General features: G+C 43.8%; 1 protein-coding gene across 1 annotated transcript; it reads left to right on the forward strand.

Moving 5' to 3' along the window:
* Positions 1 to 6,503: 6,503 nt before the first annotated feature.
* On the forward strand, positions 6,504 to 19,338 carry LOC126519194 (uncharacterized). Its single transcript, XM_072284653.1, has 4 exons — positions 6,504 to 6,612; positions 11,520 to 11,602; positions 15,071 to 15,077; positions 19,172 to 19,338. The coding sequence occupies exons 1-4, from the start codon at positions 6,504 to 6,506 to the stop codon at positions 19,336 to 19,338; spliced, it is 366 nt and encodes a 121-aa protein (XP_072140754.1).
* The last annotated feature ends 2,162 nt before the right edge of the window (positions 19,339 to 21,500 follow it).

Here is a 21,500-nt window from a genome sequence, read left to right on the forward strand (position 1 = left end):
TTTCGAAATTTACACGCCACTCTTGTCTAACTCTCAAAAACGATTACTCGAACAGGCCTAATCAATTAAGTTGATTAAATGAAAGGTGGACATCGATGAAGATTAATAATTTTGTGAGATACATATAATCTGTTAAACATTCATCAATATTGCCAACCCTACTTCAGAAGTGCCTGCATATGAGCATGCATCAGTGATCATTGTGGTGTCTAGTGGTTTAGCTAATGCAGTTTGAAGCACCAGAAAGGATAAAGACCATATTTGCATGACAAGCTCGAATATAATGTGATGCATGTTCTGAGGCCACAAATTTGGAAGATAAAATTTTTTATAGTGTTACAATTACAGCAAAATAACCTTGCCTGATCGCTGGTAATTGTGCATTTGTGCACGAATCGTTGAAGCTTTCATATGGTCATACGTGTAACAAGATAATGACACTACCTTTAAACAGTTTTTTTTTAAAGACTGGACTCTTCTTGAAGAAGATGTCTTTCAAGATGTATTGAAGGAGCTCCCTCTGGATGACAGGATCTTTATAGTTGCTGAAGTTATACCACCAGTGGAGCATGGTTCTTCAGGTAAAATGTGTAATGTTTTTTGTTTATTAATTATGTGTATATGATAGACTGTTGCCTTTTGACATTATTCCTAGAAGAGCAGAGTGCTTGGCTACTCGGCACTCAATGATACTTGAGGAAACCAGCGAAAAAATGACACGCAAACATAAAGGTGGCTTGCAGTTTCTTCAAGTATCAGAATGAACCAACTGGCCCAGGAAGCAGCACTTCTTGGTACGCAACTTTTTGTAACATTTAGATATAATAATTATATTCTGGGATTTCACACGCCAAAACCATGCTATGATTATAAGGCATGCTGCAGAGGGGGACTCCAGTTGAATTTTGACCCAGTGGGTATCATTAATTGCAGAAAAGGTTCCCGAAATTTCTGGATTTGTTACACTCAGATCCAATGTAGTTGAACAATACCTAGCACCTTTCTGTTTTTGGTTCATGGTGGGATGGGAATGCAGGTCAGTACAAAACACAGTGGGCTCTTGCATCAAAGCTTATTGAAAATATTGCTTGAAATAGATCATTGGGGGGCATGCACTGAGAACAAAATAAGGAAAAATGGCATGTCAAGATTATCAATGGACTGTTTGCAAGGTAATTTGACAGCAGTGATCTATTGCAGCGAGCATGGTAAAGCAACTATATAAACACACTTCTTAAAGGTTGTCCGAATGCTTGGCGTACACTAAGGTTACACCGATGCAACTGCCCAACCCTGATGTAACCAAAGTGGTTTCATGGAATATGCTCGCTTCAATCTGATTTTGCGAGCATGAACATCAGTTGTGACAAATGAAGTACAGTCACATTCTTTGTACAGAGAGGTATGTGATGGCCATGACCTTCATTGTACAGTGCTCAGTGTTTAGCCAGGGTGAGTTAGTGGGCTGTCTGGTCAATGCATAAATTGTTACAACCTTGCAGAATCTTGTGCATTACGTTTGGGGCACAACAGTTGACTTTGTTGATGTCTATAGGCTGGCATTTCGTTTTATACTTTCTCTAGGGCACACAACCTACATAAATTGAAAGGTGCTGTAACAACAAAGTTAAATCAATGCTTGTATGCATCCACTTTTGAAGTTGACGGGAAGTACTTTATTGTACAGCATTAAACCACATTGGTTTAATTTTTCTTAGGATCACCGGGTCGACAAGTTCAAATTTTCAGTGCATTTACACAAGACACAAGAATGAATAAAAAATCAATCCTGGGTTTTCAATTTATGCTCTGCGAGAGCGGCATGGTGTTCCTGACTCGCCACTGCCATGATGACAGGCTTAAAGACCACTCAGTATCATCGAAGGCTCGGTACAAACTTCTCTGTGCACTGTAAGCAATGCAGCCGCACTCTGTTACTTCGGAAAGCCTGTTGATGTATAGAAGCACTGTGTGTAAAGCCAAAAGGCTTGCAGCTGCTTATATTTCACACATCAGGAGGGTATTCCGTAAGTGTCCACCGAGTGAAATGTCAATTTCAGCTGCCACTGATTGCTGGAGCTGAACAAGTGAGAAGGAAACTTGCAGTGGGTGCCTGTTTCCTTCTCTCTGGCACCCCAGTCCAGCCATGCAGCACGTCAGCAGCAGCTAAAACGTACATTTCTACTAGATAGACATTTAAAGGATACTACCGCCTCTTCCCCCGCCCCCCTTGTGCCAGTACAGCCTTGGCGCGTTGACAGATTTGCATTTCACATTACTTTTTTGAGAGTCTGCCAAGAAGTGTTCAAGTGGCATTAGAGGCACCTCAGGCACTTCCTCCCGGAGAAAGGAGAGATCTTGTAAGGTGCATTGCGCATGACATGATGCAGGTTTCACCACGGCCTAGGAGAGAGTTCATCCGCAGTGTTGCTGAGGCCGTGGTAGCACGCTTTCCTGCTTGCCTTCAGGACCGCACAGTCAATGGCAAGGTGTTTGGTTGAGGATATGATTCCCTGTTCCAGCAACTTGAGAACAGAGTAGAGAATTTGGGCCGTGTGAAACAGCAGAGATTGGCATCATGCGTGAAGACCAAGAAATGGTCATATGGCTGTGCCAATTGGCAGCCAGTGTGCTTGCAACCAGTCGAAACCGTAGCTGAAAAAATCCAGTTTCTTAAAGGGGAGGCCGAGAAGACACTGCGAGACATAAATGTACCCTTGGCACAGACCGGTATGGATGCAACCTACAGTGAACAACGAAGGTTCATAAATTCTGACGCACCAGTCCATAGCACGGCAGAAGTCAGAGAGGAGTGGCCATTGCTCTTCCACAAGTCCTTTTTTTACAAGCATGCCTGTCAGCTCCTTGGCAAAAATATGAGGGTAAGAGCTCCTTCTAATGACACATACTTATGTCTACGCATTACCAGTGTTTGCTACATACATTGAAAAGCACTCCAAAAGTCAATTAAGGTCAGAGAAAATAAATGGCCTCTAGAAGGAAAGTCTGAAATGTTATCCGAAACAGCAGCACATGGTCTTAGTGTGTCTTGTTTTGGCTTACTCATTGTGCTTACTGTAGAGGAACGCTAATAAAAGGAAAAAAATCAAACATCCAACCGTTCGTAGCAATTGCTACAAAGGAGGAACACTGAAACAGTTTTCATGGCTATGCAGAAATGAACTGAGTCGTAGGGTAGATCCCTGTTTTCATCAATATACAAAGTTAGGTGCTCTGCTTAAACCGTGTAATTTATTGAGTTTGAAACACCTGCATTCTATGTAGACTGGGGTAGTAGTGTCACTTCGGTGAGCAATCTGATTGACTTCCCGTGTGATGTAGGGAATACTTCACTGAAGCATATTTTTAATATCAAATGCTGCATATTGAGTCGTCTCTTCAAGTCAGTGGCACATTTCTGCTATGAGAATGTGGATTGTTTGTACACATGAACTTGAACATGCATGTGAGGGATGTAGTAGAATGAAGAGCTTTCTGCGAAAAGCCGGGCTTTTTTGGAAGCTTTGTGTGGCTACATGGAGAAAGGCAAGGGATGAAAAAGAATGCAGCAAAGATTAACAATGACATGGTAGCAAGGACACCTGATGGAACATAGAGGATTTCTTACGTGAATGTAGGTGCAGCGATATCTTCAGCGACAAAGGCATTGAAGGAGCCCTGAACCACCCCGCGGGCTTGGTGAAATAACATAGTCCGTGGATAGCATACGCTGTCAACATCTCAGCCAAGTGCTGCTGTCGTACGCGGTGTGTGGAGCTCTCAAGCGGAGCGCGAAGTCACCTTTTTCTCAAACGCTCTCGTTTCAAAAACCCCATGCTCCTCGCACTTTTCTGTATGCTCTATTTCGTCATAAAGTACACTCCAATACGCGGCTGCCATTGGTCGATGTGCTTGGCTACACCGCGGCCGTCGCGAGGTGCTGCCACGAGTCCAGTGGCTAAGCGCACTGCAGCTCTCTGAGGACAGCTGCGTTTGGCTTACGTTTAGCGCGGCATAGGCACCAAATCAGGAATCGGAACTGCGCGCCACGGTGATGTCTCCGCCGCAGCCTTCGCAGTGCAAGGCATTGGAGGAGGAAGGGGAGCACAGCTGAGGCCGTGTTTGATTATCGATAACTCCGCTTCTACTGAACGCATCGAAGTACTTTTTGCGGCAAAGTGGTTCTGAATATTCACTTCAAATGTATTTCTCCACTTCGATAAAAAGTGGTTCAGGGCCCCTTTAATGGTACTGATGCTGCATTGCACTTGCCTTGCACTGCAGGTGTGTGTAGAGGGTTACCTACAGCTACTGCATGCTGTTATTAAAGGCGAGTGCTGCACATGAACTTCATTTTAAGGCCAGCATCACCACAGTAATGAAAAAAACTGCATTATAAAGCGACATGAGAACACGCTCAGTTCCAATCAGTGTAACAGACTCTCGCTTCACTGCAACTTGTTTCCAAGAAGCTCGTAGGCATGGCCACTTGGCAAAATGTCAAGGGAGAATGCTGCAGCTTGAAAGGATGCCAATGTTTAATCACTTGTACCTTTATTTAATTTGATGTGCTGACATAATGTTCCTGTGCAAAAGCACTTCGTGTGAGATACTTTCAAGGTGATACTTTTCGGTATAACAGAGATGGTTTTATCATCCCTTCAACAACTTCGCTAAGCAAGAGCTCTTCCATCAAAAACTGAAACATCTGTACAGGATTATCTGGATCATTGGGAGGCGTCAGAATCTCATATTCCAAAACGCATGAAGGAAGTAAATGCAGCATTTTGTGCAATGCATAAACGGTGTTCAGGTTTGTGGAAGGCGTTCTCTGGTTTGCATAATTCACATATGTTGGCCTTGGTATTCGTTTATACTCTGATGTGTAACTTAAGCTTAATAGCCACATCATAAGAAGCCAACGAGCATTGACACAGAGTACAACATCGGGGAAATTACTTGTGCTTAATAAATAAAATATAGAAATGATAAATGAATGGAAAGGAAAGTGGATGAAAAAACAAATTGGCGCAGGTGGAGAACGATCCCACAACCTTCGCATTTCGCGTGTGATGCTCTACCAATTGAGCTACCGCGGCGCGGTTTCCCCATCCACTTTCTTGGGTATTTATGTGTCCTAGTAGAGCCCTGGGAGTGTTAGCCAGCGCCACCGCTCACAGACCTCGGTGGCGGACGTGGAACATCCTTTCTGTCGCAGGCGTCACGAGAACGTGAACCTTTTGGGTGAAGGCAACCAGTAAATAAACCCACACATGCTACCTGAAGGCATTAATGTTGCCGGATTCTAATAGCTTAATACTAACTCATTGGCTACCAATGCTGGCAAATCATTGAACCTAACAACAGGAGCCTATTGCCAAAGCCGCAATTTGCCAGGCTGGAGGTATGGTTGGTTTAAAATCTTATTTATAGACGGCATGATGGGTAACATGTGCTATGCTTCATCAAAAATGTCAATAGGTGGCACTACATCTTCACGGCAACGGAGGTTAGAATTTCTATATATTTATTTAGTATACGACGGGGCTACCCACAAGTAACCGGAATTTTTTTAAATTGCTGTATGTTTATTTTTTCCAAAACAACCTTATCACCTTGAAGGTACTCTATTACACTTAAAACATTTGTCCAATATACGATTCCATTATTCGACACATTTTTCAAACTCGTCTGTTTTGGTTGCCTAATAGCTCCTCTAGTTTTTTCCCCTCACCTCTTCTACATCGTGAAATCTCAGTCCATTCATATCATTCTTGATTCCAGGAAAAAAAAATATTGCATGGAGCGAGGCCAGGTGAGTAAGGGGTGCGGCCGCCTGACCTCGCTCCATGTGACTTTTTTGTGTGTTCTGAAGTGTGTATGTGTTCTAAAGACTATTGTCCTGGAATAGAGGCATTGCATAATGCAGCACCAACATTTTGAGCAGTTCAGCTCACGTGACGCAAAATGCAAAATAAATTTTTTCACTACAGTATTTAGTAACTCACATAGTACCTGTGGCAATGTCTTGCATATGAGCAATATGAAGAAATTCTGCCGTTAAAGCAATGTCCTACTTCAGGCATGACCTAAGGTACCTGCAGTTTTTTTAATAACAACATAAAAGAAATCTTGGTTCTTATGTAAGCTAATCTTCTGTTTTTGATTTTCTTTCAATGGAGTAGTTGTTGTTTCTTCCTAGAGAGCTTTTGGCAGAACTTTGAATTTTGATGACATGGTCATGGTTATTTTTGTTGGCGGCATATTTTCAGTTGCTGGAAAGCATTGTCTGTTGTAGATGCTTGCTTTCGTACTGACTGTTTCAAATAATTATCACTCTATTTCTGGCTGTTTTCCTTGCACTGACTTGGTGTGTTCTTTCCTTACTTGGGTTATGTTACTCAATTCCAGGCCATATTTTAGGAGGACTGTCTGGCGTTGCACCTTTGTCCATAAAACACTTGGACACTTTAACTGCACCAAGGAAAGAATTTGTGCAGTGGATGGTTAAGGTGGAACTTCAGGAGGGGAAAGGAAACCAGCATGCAAAAGAAGAAGCCACCATTCCACTATTGGCTGCCTACTTCAAGGATGATCCAGGTGATCTGTTTCGTGTTCTTGAAGTAATCAATGCTTGTTTTGTGTAATTCAATACACACTATGCTGCTGGATTTTTAGAAACAGTTCTGTCCTAACATTTCAATTAAAATTCCTAAACAGCTAAAGTGGAACAAAAACTGCAGCAAAATTACGTTTTGGCTCAGTGAATGTGGTAGATACCAAGATACAGCAGCTCAAGGTATGTCAATTGTAAAATTGTTTTTCTTCCTAGTGGACAGCTATTGGCCAAGTAGCACTGTTGAAAACTCGATTCCCTCAGAGTGCAGCAAATAATTACATCGCCTCTTAATATGGCCACCACAAAATATGTTTAGATGTGATGAGGGGGCTAGATCAGCTAAGAGAAAAAAAGGTTGTGATCTTGCAGTAGCATACACCTGCACCATAACCATGCCATGAAAAGTTGCGCACATTGTGCACCTGACAGGACCAGATAAAAGAGAAAGTAACGAATGTTCCTGCATTCCCAGAGGCGCATAATGTGAATAATGGAAAAGCTCACTTGGCAGTTCAATGTCACCGTTTGGAGACATGTCAATAATGTCGCCTTCTACCTATGCAATAATACTCCTGTCAAGAGGGCAAGTGCATTTAGGGGGAGTCCACTTAGGGACCTTCAGTGACACTTTAGGCTACCCGGTGCTAAACGGTAAAACAGCGCACTTGCAGAAAAAAAATGGCGACCAACTAAAGTAATAGAGTTTTAGAATAGGGGCCCCATTAGTTTGGGGCCCCAAAGAGCTTTGCGGGTGTTACCGTTGGGGCACGCAGGAGTGAAGAGTTTTAGAATAGGGCTTTGCGTTTGTGGATAGCGCCTTGCGCTGACAGCGCCACTACGGCGTCAAGGAAAAGCTGTTAGAAATAATTAAATAAAATATACCATTTTATGACATAAATAGTAATTTTGACTTGCGTGTATTCGCGTTTAATTACAATTTAGAGGTTATTCTGTAAGCAGGAAACAATTAGTTGCGCTTAGTTTTGAGCAAACCAACTTTACGTGCCTTCACCAGCCAAGCTTAGCCGCGTAGGCCTACGTGCTATAAAATCGACAATCGAACTCGGAATCAGCGGCGTCTAATGCATCAATCTTCATAACACACGCTAGTTGAGAGAAAGCGATAACCACAGTCACTTCTCCTAGCTTGCGAACTTCACGCGTTACCACGAGTCGAACCCAGTTTTGTGCTAGGTTAGAGCCGTCCATGGAGCCGTCGCTTCGATGGGTGCCGCCATGTTTGATGACGCAAAGCTCTTGTGGACGCTATTTGGGCTACCGCTAAATCAGTGAAATAGCGTTCCCAACGCAAAACCCAAACGCAGTTTGCGTTTCGCGCATGCGCAGTGCCTTCAACGCTATTTCTTTGGGGCCCCAAAACGTTTGGGGCCTCTATTCTAAAACTCTCTAATGTCTTTTGAAGACGTACAATAAAATAAAAAAAAAAACTTCTAAGCGATGCTAAAGCGATTGCTTTAGTTGTATTATGAATAAAACAACCTTAATCTATAATTACTCAACAAAAACCGAAAATATGTTTATCATAAGAGCGTTACAAGTCATGGCCGGACAAGATGAATGCCTAGCCTATCCAGAACAAAATGGTGGTGTGCCATCCAGTGGCATTTGATCCTGCTAGAACAGAATATCAGTGAGATCTGTTCTGATTATTTTGTTAAAAGCTGTTCAACAGCTGGAATGAACTTCTGTGTCCTTTTTCTATGCATTACATTTTGTATCGTTGAAACCGCTGGCAGCGAGGCTACGCGCCCGACCTGCAAAGTCTATTCCTTGAACCTACTCCAACCGGAGTGCACTCTTCTGCGAGTAGACTCAGGTTGCGATGTTTAGATTTGGAAAAGTGCACTTAAAAGTGAGTGCACTCTCCTTATGTGCAGTTAGCTTGCCCGCTTGACAGGGGTATAAGTTGACTTGTGCAAGAGTTTACTCCATGTCAACAGCGACTTCTGTTTTTCTTAATTTTTCAGCCTCCAGATTGTTTTAAGCTGGCTGTATTAAGAAGTGGTGTATTCATTTATTCAGCCGTTACACAGTTGCAGCTTTATTCTATTACAACAGTGTGGAAAGCTCACAAATGCAGGGACAAAAAACTGATCTCAAATTTTTGGATCAGTACCAGTGCTCATTTAATGCTGTCTACATTGCTTAGTAATTATGTAAGGCATGCCAAGGCATGTGTGTATGAAGGCAAGTATAGTATTAATACAGTTGCCAGCCAATTATGGAGATACTAATAATTTGAACATGCTATATTATTCACTCTCATGGCACTACCACTCGGCCCCATAAACTTAATATAGACGCAAGTTTTAACGTGTTACAGTGCATCGTTTGATAATTGTGACTCCACCTGCATGACCATTTGCCTATCTGGCCATCAACTGGAGTAGAAACAGCAGCATTTTTGTCGTGACGAGACACCAACAAAATCCAAACAACCTCCTCAAAACGAAAACTACTGAAGTCTAGTTGATCAGCGTACTAGTCGCACCGTGTCCAAATGATGGGACAAGCCAAGGCAAGGTGCTATGTTGTGCTAGCTGTGATGGCAGTCTGTTGTGGAAGTTCTGCGTACCCAGTGTTTCTTCTTTTAGGTGGTAATAGCAACATTGTCCCAGGCAAAATCATTTATTAATATAATAAACATTTGACCCTTGTAGTCATCAAGCAACTTCACGTGGCACCAACTTGACCCTTAATGTGTGTGCCAATAAGGGCTCTGATTAATGAAGTACCATACAATGACTTTTGCCAAAGAAGCTCACACTAATTTGACTACAGAGCATGGTCGACTTCTCTAAAACTTGCCAGGGGATGGAGGTTCAGTGCATGACTTATTGTACCTTCGTCTGTCTGTAGGAACAGCACATCAAAGATTGAAATACAGACACACGCTAGCATGCAGCAATGTGCCGACAAGCATTTAGGTGGTCCCGTCAAGTCTAAATGATGAGTTGGTGACTGCATGTGTACGTATGCAAAGAAAAAAATTCACAGCAATATTGGTATTGTTCAATGTTTACTAAGTAGAGGCTAGTGCTATATGTAATTTTTTTTGAGCCATTGCTCTGTTTAAGCTTCATACAGTCGAACCCATCCATAGGTACTGGTTTCAACAATATATCGGTTATAACAATGAAAGGCTGCTGCCCCATCAACTTTTGTATGTTTTCTATGGGGAAATAACCCGCTTACTACAGTGTCCCCGTGCCGTATTGTCGGTTATAACAATGAAGTCTGGCTGTTGGGTGTGCGTGCCAAAAGGTAATGAAATGCGAAATCTTTGAAAGGAAAAAAGTGAAATGCGAGCCGCTGCACAATCGCCTGTCACCCGAACTGCTGCCGCGCGCTTCTCTCCATGAGAGCTGCATGCCAGCCTCGCGCTAATCTTTAAAGACCGTTCCACCCCTCCGTACATGAATGGACCGCACCATTGCGGTCCAGTGCTTGGCTCTCACAGTTGATTCATTGGTGGTTGGTTCTTTATTCTATGGCCCTCATTCTTCGCAATTCTCCGAAGGGATTAAGTCACTCGTGCTTATCTTTGTTCGTTGTATCAAAGTTGTTCCTGGCCACGTTGACTTGCCGCAGAAACGGAAGATGGCTGATGTGCCCACTGATAATCGGCAATGCACAACGTTGCAGGTGAAAAGGAAGCACACTGCTATAGATATGGAAACAAAGTGCTTTTAACCGATGAGGCGATCGTTGCGAACATGCTTGTATTGGATGGCGACAGTGACAGCCACGATGGCAGCGCTGATGCGGTAGGGCAGGCTACCTCAACATTGCCCGCGCGGGAGGTTCTGTAGATGATTCAGGCCCTCATGGGCTTGTTTTTGCGAGGGACCATCCGCTTCACTACATGGAGCATCTGGATGCCTTGGAGAAGGATCTCAACAAGCTTCGCATAAAGCAAGCAAGGCTGATGGATATGCGGTTTTCCCGTGCAAGCCACTGGGAAGCATGTGGCGAGATGCTTGTTGCGATCTCATCCCAGCATTTCTTCTGGATATCTCAAGCTGAGATGTTGCTGCGGCAACCTCCATGTATTTTTTAAAAGGTCCATTTTGGCACCACCAAAGCAATGCCTCGGTTGAGCTTGTATGTCACTTGCCGCCTGTGACCTTTCTTTTGCAGTTGTTATTGCGGTGCCATTCTTGAACGCCGACAGCCGCAGCTTGTTAGCAACACGTGATTGTAGCATGCAGGAAGCAGAGTTAAAAAGTTAAACGAGTCAACACAGTCAGAAGCTGGATGGAGGAAGGTAGTGGGGAGAAGAACTGGCCTCTCTGCCTTTATAGTTTTCTCGGAATAGCAGATTTTTTTTTCATGCAACCTGGTTATAACAATGGAATTTTCATGGCACTTGATTTTTGTTATAAGTGGGTTTGACTGTACTTCAGATTTTGAATTTTAAGAAGCTAGTAAAAGCCTAGTTTTGTATCATGCGAACAAGCCAGAGTTTTCACAAGACGAGACAATGTAATCAGTTGTAGTTGAACTAAGAAAGCCTCAGCCTGAAGACAACATTTTGACAAGTTTCATGGTACCTGATGAAATCAAGTCCCCCTTGTCAAGATGTTGGCTCTGGCTGACACTTCCCTTGCTTGATAGTGCTCGTCACTAGTATTACCTTGTAGTTCCTAATGAGGATCACAAACATGAAGTGTTTTTAAAATTTGAAGCTTTTTACTGGCACCAGCTGGCACTGAGCACCTCATTGTTTATTATTTTTCTGGAAAATCCGTATTGCCACTCAAGAGCAGTGTGAAACTAATTCAGTATATTCAATTGCCTCCATTTTGGAAATACACTGGCGCGGTTTGGCATATGTGTCATCTTTTAGTTCCCAAGTGCTATTCTTTCTTTTCACAAGAAGGTACAATCACCACGGAAGTGATGGACGAGTTTCCATCTACACCAGTTGTGGTTTCATTAGTTAAGACACTAATGTTCAAAGTCTGTAATGCAGTGCAATACAGTCGTCGAGCGTTTATTCGAACCTCACGGGGACTGCGAAAATGTCCAAATAAGCAGGTGTCCAAAAAAGCAGATTAAGAAAAAAAAAAGAAATCCTTTATTTCCACGCACTTATTCGGGCTCGGCAGTAGGCTTGAAGAGATCGTGAATTCGCCGTTGCAAGCTGTTCTGTTTACGCACAATCAGATAAGCCTGAATCTCGGAGAGAGTCGTACGGTCACAGTCACTGCTTGTACACGCTCCGCATGCGACGGCAGCGTAGCACATGGTGTGTCATCTTCCTAATCGGAGTCATCGTCCTCCGGCGGTGCAACGGAAACCTGACGAATGATCTCGCCGTCGTCGAGTTCGGTGCATGTCAGTACAGCAGTATCAGCACCTGTGAAACTCAAATGAGACGGTGTCCGGAATCGCAATGCAACCACTGTGTATGTCACGGCAGAACAGTTTCGGCGTCAGCAGGGAGCACATCGGAAGACGACAAATCCTAGCCCTCCCGGCACCCGCTTGCCGGCATTCCCCAGCGCAGTCTGATGATGTGTGGTGTTTTATGGCGCAAAGGCCAGGTTTGACCAAAGAGCGCCATGACAGGTGGTAATGTTGACGATGTATTGTGGATGACATGCACAATGAACTCATCATGGTAGATGTGATATGGCTGTAAAGGGGCCTAAAAAAACGCTGCAAGTGGAGTGGAATATATAGGGGCTAAAATAATGGCGGTGACTAGGATATGATGTGGGCTGTGGCAATGGGCTTTCGTTAAAAGATGATGCAATAAAACATAACACTGACACCAGAGTTTCAAGAGAGCCCTTGAATGCAGGGCTGTTAGTCGTGTGCTTAAAAGTTGCCTGGCCAGATGATTTTCAGTGTGTCCGTTTCCGCTAAAAACACTAAGACTATTTGCAGATTAAAAAGCGGTTCATCGCTAAGAAAAAATGCAGGGTGAAGGGGTAAATTCTCGCGATATGCAGCAGGGAAATACTTTTTCCTCTCCGTTTCTATCGCAGGGCACTGAATAAGAACATGGAGGACTGTGAGACCATTGCCGCACTTAACACAAGTTGGAGGATCGCCCCCAGTCAAAAGATGAGAGTGGGTACCGTGCGTGTGGCCTATCCTTAATCGGCAAAGAATTACTTCCTTGTACCGTGCTATTTTTCCATTTATCCAGTTCCCGAGTTTTGGTTTTATTATGTGAAGCTTATTCATTGCTTGTTTATCCCATTCGCCTTGCCAATGATTCCTCAATTTACTGCGTAGAAAAGGCTTTAGGTCTGTGGCAGGGATGGGGATGTTTGAATCTGCATCGCTAAAGGTTACTGACCGAGCGCTCTGGTCAGCAGCTTCGTTGCCTTTTATACCTTTGTGGCCAGGTACCCAGCATATGACAATAACTTGATTGCACATATATATGGAGCACAACAGAGTGTACAGCTCCATAAAAACTGAGTTTTTATATTTTTTTGGTCTAAGTAGGGCTCTGACTACACTTAATGAATCTGTAAATACAATAGCCCTAGCAACTTTTGTGAGCCTTATGTTTTGAACTGCCGAAAGTATAGCGTAGGCCTCAGCTGTAAATACACTTGTGTGCGGATTCAGCGCTCCATATACTGAAAATGAAGGTCCCAGAGCTGCGTAGGAAACCCCTTTAGAGTACTTGGAAGCGTCTGTATAATACTCTGTACAGGAGTACTTCTCCTGAAGTTCACGAAAATGGTATTGTATATGTGCTTCTGGTGCCCTCTTAGATATTTCTACAAAAGAGACGTCGCATTCAATGGTCTGCCATTCCCATGGTGGGAGCAGGCGAATGGGTGCCATTCTCTGGGACTAAGACGCCTGTTTCTTCTGCCAGTGTTGTCAAACGAAGGCTCAACGGAGGTCTAATAGCTGGGCGGTTACGAAATAATCTGGCTGTAGACACTTCATGAATAGATGAGTGAGATGGATGCTGAACATCTGATTTGACCTTGATAGCATAGGAAAAAGTTAAATATGTCCTTTGGAGGTGTAATGACCATTCATTACACTCCACATACAGGCTTTCTACGGGACTTGTCCTAAAAGCGCCTGTAGCCAGTCGTATACCCATGTGGTGAATGGGATCTAGCATCTTCAAAGCACTAGGCGCAGCAGAGCTATATACTATTGCTCCATAGTCGAGGCGGGATCGTATAAGGCTTTTGTAGAGGCTCAAAAGGAATCTCCGGTCACTTCCCCAACATGTGCGGGACAAGAGCTTTAGTAAATTCATTGTCTTCAGACATCTCGCTCTCAGATATTTAAGGTGAGGGACAAATGTTAGTTTAGAGTCTAAGATGATTCCTAAAAATTTATGTTCGTGGCTGACAGATAGCCGTTGTCCATTAAGATAGATAGCAGGGTCAGGTAATATACCTCTCTTTTTCGAAAATAGAAGGCATGTGCTTTTTTGGGGGTTTAACTTGAATCCATTCTCGTCAGCCCACTTAGATATTTTGTTTAGGCCAAGCTGTATATGTCGCTCACAGATAGAAATGTTGCATGATTTAAATCCTATCTGTACGTCATCCACATACACTGAATAAAACATTGTTCGTGGTATGACGCTATAGAGGGAATTCATTTTTACGATGAAGAGCGTGCAGCTCTGTACACAACCTTGTGGCACACCTGTTTCCTCCGTAAATTGACGAGATAGCACCTTACCAACCCTCACACGGAACGTACGATTAGAGAGGTAGCTTTGAATCAGATTTAAGAGATTGCCTCGGACACCCATACAAGCCAGATCCCGAAGAATTCCAAAACGCCAGGTTGTGTCGTATGCCTTTTCCATATCTAAAAATACGGCTAATAAAAACTGCTTGTGCACGAAGGCATCACGGATATTCGCTTCCATGCGGACAAGGTGATCTGTCGTACATCTACCCTCCCTAAAACCACACTGCAAGGGGTCTAGTATTTTGTTGCTCTCAAGATAATGAATTAGGCGTCTGTTTACCATTTTCTCAAAGAGTTTGCATATGCAGCTTGTCAGGGCTATAGGCCTGTAGCTGCAGACCGAAGTTGGATCCTTGCCCTCTTTGAGAATAGGTATAACGATTGCTTGCTTCCAGGCAGATGGAATGTAACTGGCAGAGAATATGGAATTAAAGAGTGATAGTAGTGTTTTGTGTGTTTCGGCGTGTAGGTGTTCTATCATCTCATAAACTATTCGATCGCCTCCAGGAGCTGATTTATTGCAAGAGTTCAGTGCAGCCTGAAATTCCACCATGTTAAATGGCCGGTTGTAAGGTTCATTTTTATTTCCTTTCCGGTTGAGAGGCTGTCGTTCCGCTTGTCGCTGATATATTAGAAATGTATCTGAGTAATGGGATGAGCTCGAGATGTACTGGAAATGTGCCCCTAGCGAATCAGCTTGGTCCTCAATAGTGTTTCCTTGTGTGTTTATTAAAGGTAGAGGGTGAGTTTGGCGGCCTTTTATTTTGTTGACCCTATTCCAGGCTTTCCGTTCGTCTGTATATGAATTGATGCTACTGATGTATTTTTGCCAACGTTCCCGTTTGGCCTGGCGGCGTGTTCTTCTACCTAGTGACTTTATTTTCTTGAATTTGATAAGATTTTCGGCAGTTGGAGATTCGCGAAGGTGACTCCAAGCCTTATTTTGATTTTTACGAGCTTCTTTGCACTCCGCATTCCACCAGGGAACACGTCGCTTAGTGGGTGATCCATTTGATTCAGGGATACACTGTGACGCCGCATCAACAATAAATGCTGTCAGATATGCCACGGCGTCATCAATTGGAAGTGCAGAGATGTCTTCCCAGGTCATGCGGGTGAGTTCTTGATAACGCTTCCAGTCGGCTGACTCGACTATCCAGTGGGAGACGCATGGGGAGCATTGATCATGTTTTGTTGATTTTATGAGAATTGGAAAATGGTCGCTCCCATATGGGTTTTTAAGTACGTTCCACTCTAGATACGGTACGAGTGTACCAGATGCGATGCTCAAATCGATCGATGAAAATGTGTTGTTTGCCACGCTATAGAACGTAGGCTCTTTATTATTTAGTAAGCATGCACCTGTAGTGAAGAGGAGGCTTTCTACTAAGCGTCCCCTGGCATCACAACGACAACCTCCCCAAAGGGTGTTGTGTGCATTGAAATCTCCGAGGACAATATAAGGTTCGGGCAGTTCACTAATAAAACTTCGGAATTCTGTTTTTGAAAGATGGCAGTTCGGGGGGATGTATAGTGAGGAAATTGTTACTAGTTTATTAAACAGTATCGCACGGACTGCAACTGCCTCTAGGGGTGTTTTATGCGGTAATTGCCGGCAAGCAACACCCTTATCTACAATTATTGCCACACCGCCAGACGAGGCAAGGGCATCGTTGCGGTCTTTCCGGTAAATGGCATACTGTCGGAGAAAGTTCGTGTGTGAAGGATTAAGATTCGTTTCTTGGACACACAGCACCTTTGGATTATACTTATTTAAGAGTTCCTTAATGTCGTCTAGGTTGTGGAGTAAACCCCTGACATTCCATTGTATTATCTGTGTATCCATAATGTATTGTGTTTTGTGCTGTGTGTCTAGGAAATATAGATTAGATTATCTCACGAGACCTTTCCAGGCCCCGTGAAACGGGATCTCTCTATCTTCCTGGCGCGCTCGAGGGAGCTGCGCCGTTCCTTCGGCGTCTGGGACGCCGGATTTGTGTTCGTATCCATCACCTCATCTGAGGCGGTGGATACTGCCCGCACGGCGGGCACTTTTGCGGGAATCTTGGGCCGATCTGCTGGGGCAGTGGCCGTGGGTCCAACAGGCCCGAGGGTCTGCTGGTCCTCCTTTGCGGGGGCCGGTACAGCGCTGGCTGTTCCAGCCGGGGGGGCTGATGGCGTGACCGCGGTCACACTCCGTGTGACTTGGGCGGCCGCCGAATGATGTAGCGCTGCCCCCCGGCGCGCTACATCGGTGTAGGAAGGACTAGACTGATTGTGGAGAGCGAAACGTTTACGTGCCTCTGGAAAAGATAGGTTTAGTTTGACTTTCAGTTCTATGATTTGTTTCTCCTTCTTCCACGAGGGGCACGATCGCGAGTAGGATGGGTGATCTCCTTTACAGTTGGCACAGCACATTGCTGAAGTGCAGATGTCTGTAGCGTGTTCCGTTGAACTACATTTAGCGCAAGTATCGCGCCCTCTGCAGGTTTGCGACTCATGCCCAAAACGCTGACACTTGAAGCATCGACGCGGATTTGGGATGTATGGTCGAACACGTAGCTTGCAGTAGCCGGTTTCTATTGTTTCAGGCAGGTTGGTGGTTCCGAAAGTAATGATTATGTGTTTGGTCGGTATTTGTTTGTCATCTCGCCTTAATGTTATCCTTTGCACTTTTACTACGTTCTGGTCTTGCCATCCTTCTAGTAGTTCACTTTCACTCAGTTCGAGAAGGTCATCTTCTGAGACAACCCCGCGCACTGTGTTCATGGATCTGTGTGGGCCCACTGATACTGGAATTTCTCCAAATGCTACAAGTTTCGAGAGCTTGTCATATTGTGCTTTGTCGTGAAGTTCGAGAAGAAGATCACCACTTCCCATCTTCGTTACTGTATAGCCTGGGCCAATTGCTTCCGTGAGGCATTTTGCTACAACAAATGGTGAGATCATTCTAACTGTTTTGCTATCGTTCTGACTGTGTACAACGTGGTACTTGGGAAAAGATTGCTTTGTTTGCATGAAAAACGTGAAAGTTTCATCGGTGCGCCCCCTCTTGAGGGAGCGATCAGGTAGTGGTGGAAAGTTGCTTGCCATATAGCATTGGAAATTTCGGCGGCGATGGTGGCCACCCACCACCGAGCCCAACAAGAGGACGCTACAAGGTTGGAACAATACCTGCAGACGCCAGCCATGCATCGCCGCTATAACCTAATATATATACCCAAGATTGGATATATTACACACGGTTAACCCTTGCCGCCAAGAAATACGGAAGTAATGAGAAGTGAAGAGGAGACAGGAAAGATGGAAAAGCGAGAGATAGACGAAGATTGGAGAGGAGGACAGGAAAAGGCGACTGCCGGTTTCCTCCAGGTGGGTCAGTCTCGAGGTGCCGTCTGCGTGAAGCAGAGGCCAAAGAGGTGTGTTGCCTCCGCCAGGGGGGCCTTAAAGGTCCGAACACCCGGCATCGGCTCAACCTCCAGGATCCTCCTTTCCCCGGACACGGCTAAGCCGCGCACGGCTACACGCGGGAGGGTCCAACCCTCGTGTGCTCGGGTACGTGGTGTCGCAACACACCAAACGCCTGCTGACGCAGACGTCCCTGCGGGGGCCAGCGCAGTCTGAGCGGGCACTGTCGGCGCCATTAGACACTTGACGTGATGTTTCCGTATGCCGCGTTTCATCACCGCAAGCTCAACATAGCACACAAAGCAAACATCACCACGCCGTCACGCCGACACCAGTCGTACAAACGAAAAACGTGGCCTACTCGCAGCGCCGATCGTGCAGGAAGAAACAAATCAGCTGCTGGATTGTCTTGACATGGCTTACTAAGCTGAGACCGGAACTGCTGGAGCTACGAACCAGGCAGAAACGATGATGATGAGAGGGGATTTGCATAAGCACCGCTTCGTGGGGCAGCAAAGAGGCTCCGTTCAAAACAAAAATGGCGTTCAGCAAGTCGAACCATGCACCGGTCAGAGTCGGTGTATGGTGCTCTCGATCGAGTTGGCTTTAAGGAGTGTCTGAAAAATCAGACGAGAGGTTGCAAGGTGTCTGAACTTTCAGCAGTTGTTTGAAATTAAGGTCTATGGGGAGAATGGCCGTGCCGCGAAGCAGACCGAATAATCGAGCATGTCCAAATTTTTGAAGTCCGGAAAATCAGTCGGCGACTGTATGCCTTTGCAACAGCACCTGTTCTTGAAGTTTTATGTACCATATATTTAAGCCTGCTCAGCAGTGTGTTAACTACAAAAGTAGCAACGCCTGTCATAAGGAAGAGTGAAACATCTTACCAAGCTCTCCAAAATAATAAGCAAACTAAGATGGTAGAAATACCTGTTTAGCTTGTAAAATATGTGCAAATGCTTCTGTCTTTCATAACTTGACTTGCAGGAAAAGTAGGCGAGAGGCTTGCAGTATTTCTTTTACTTTGATGGTAGCTTTGTAATTAAACATCTGGCAGTAAAGTTGGAGCTAATGCCCTTCAGCTTGTCGTATTCCTGTGGCTTTGCAATACTTGCAGTTCTAGCCCAGGCAAACACCTTCAAATGGCACGCAGATTTAAGGACTATAGGACTGAATTTACTTATCTTTAAGGCACTTGGTTATCGTGCCATATTGTTCTCTTCAACAAGTATGGCAGACTCAATTTTGTACGTATTTGCAGAAAAAGACCCTCCAGGTAGCGTAATTACCTAAAATTGGCAGCACTAGTTTGTTTGAATAAGTATTAACTGATATGACTAGCATGTTGACTAGCCTCCGTTGCACATTGAATATCATCTATAGAAATTTCATTGGTGCTTAAAAAATGTGTATTATGTATCATTGCAGGAGGCATCTTTGAGAAGAAATGTTTTGTTGTTTGCGAGCAGCAGCTGTTGTTTACGGAGAGCACTGGCTTCATAGAGGCAGCGTCTCTTGCCTTCTTATGCTACTATGTGTTTAACATGACCTATGCAAAGGGAGCAGCTACAACACTTGAGTTCATTCAGAGGTGAGTTGTGGTATTTTAGTGCGCAAGCTTTTGCCTATCTATGAAGACAAATTGTTGCCATATTTAATTATGATTGATAGGAAAATGTGGGTGTCTGGAGCAGATTAAATTTTTTTTATCATCACTGAGAAAGTTTATAAGAAAGATATACACATCCTTTTTTTCTAACTGGATACTGATAATAGTGCAGCATGTTATAGAAAAGTAAAGCCATTTTTCAAATCCAGAAGTTTTGGCAACAAAAGGAAACATTTGGACAGTTCATAAAAATGCGCTAAAGACAAAGACAAAAGAAACACATACGACAGGACTTCCATTTAACGTGTATTTCAAACGATCACCTGTTTATGATCTGCACATCAGGAACATCATGTACTTATCACCATAAACACAAAAGATTGTGAATGAATCGAATCATGTGCACGATTGTATGGTCAATCAGTTCACGTGCCTATATACCTAAAAAAAGAATGTCACTTTTTCTTGCAACACCAAAGATGGACAGCTGATGCACTTGTCACTTGCTTTCCTTATGAAATATGCTTCAACTATTTCGTGCTGTGTTTTTGTGTATCCTTTCCACAAGAAAGTTGTATCTCCAAGCATGGGTGTGCATGCACACTTTTTGCAATGTGCAGCCAAGTGATTATCATATCCTTTTCTAACATCATTATTGTGCTGTTTAGCCCTGTCATTGAAGCACTGCTTCGTCCTATATAAACACGTCCACAATCTAAGGATATATGATAGACAATATCTGAAGTGCATTCGGTGTAATTATTCCAGTGATTAGTATGAAATTGGATGCATTTCTGGTGCTTCTTGTTTTGAAGGTTACACACTGCTGACAATTTACTAAGTGCTAAGATTGATATTGTGTCTGTTTGCGACCTTTTTCAAGCTATCTGAAACTTTATGGAGGTATGGAATTACGCGTACAGGTCTCTTGTCGCAATCTTTGGTTGGGCACTTCCCAACTCGACCAAAGCAAGGGATTGTTGGAACATTTGGTTGTCTGAAAAGCTGGACTTTGTGGTGCTCGTTGGCTTGTCACCATGGCTTAGGGGTGTCAGCACATTCACAAGCACTAGCACCTGTAAGATGTTGAAACAACTGTAGGGCAAAAGTGTTTATATCTGCTGCTAAAATGTGTTCTTGTCAACAAACTCGCAATAATTTGGGCACTTTTGATATCTGAATTAAAAGCTCTCAAATGTTTGTCATCTCATCCACTGCTGCTGTTTGGATGTGGATATCTTATAGTACGAAAAGTATTTAAGGCTTGTGAATGTGAAGTCATTCAGATCTATGGCAATAAGAGATGCTCACATTACTACTGGTATTCTTGCAGGCAAATGTGTGATATTAATCCCTGCAAAGGCAGCAGATGCCAGGCTAATGCCCGCCGTTTGGCTATTCCTACAAAGGTAGTGAATCTGGCACAATGCCTTCGAAAGAAATGCGAGGAGGAAGTGCATTTTTGGCTTCGTTTCTTATGTACAGCACTGTTACATTATGAAATGTACACAGAAACAGACCAATGAATTTTCTATACCTTAATGGGAGCATTTAAGTTGGTTGTTTTATACCTGCCTTAAAGCAAGTACAAACATCTCCGAAGGATTACTGTATAATTATTAAGATGTGTCAGACAATTATTCTCACGCATAAGTGCAAAAATTCAACCTATAGATTTGCAACCCCTAGAGGCACAGTTGTGGTGCCTAAAATTACCGACTGCATTGTCCTGCTGTGGATGCCTAAATTTAATCTTGAGGCCTCAACTACAATGCCCCTGTAGCCTATGTGTGATATTAGGAGTAAAAACCCATTGTCAACAATTCTCATAACCTCAAGCCTCATCATGGTTCCTGTACAGTTGAACCCACTTATAAAGATACAGGTTTTAACAATATATCAGCTATAACAATTAGAAGCTGCTACACCATCAACTTTTGTATGTGTTCCATGGTGAAATGAACCGCTTACTACAATGCCTTGATGCCGCATTATTGGTTATAATGATGAAGTCTGGCTGCTGGGTGCCTGTGGCGAAAGGTAGTCAAATGCGAAATCCTTGAAAAGAAAAAATTTACCGACGATTACGTTACTTCCTAATGCGAAATTTGAGCGCAGCAAATAAGCTGTTTCACACACAAATAAGTG

The sequence above is a fragment of the Dermacentor andersoni genome, chromosome 10, assembly GCF_023375885.2.
Source record: "Dermacentor andersoni chromosome 10, qqDerAnde1_hic_scaffold, whole genome shotgun sequence".
Taxonomy (NCBI): domain Eukaryota; kingdom Metazoa; phylum Arthropoda; class Arachnida; order Ixodida; family Ixodidae; genus Dermacentor; species Dermacentor andersoni.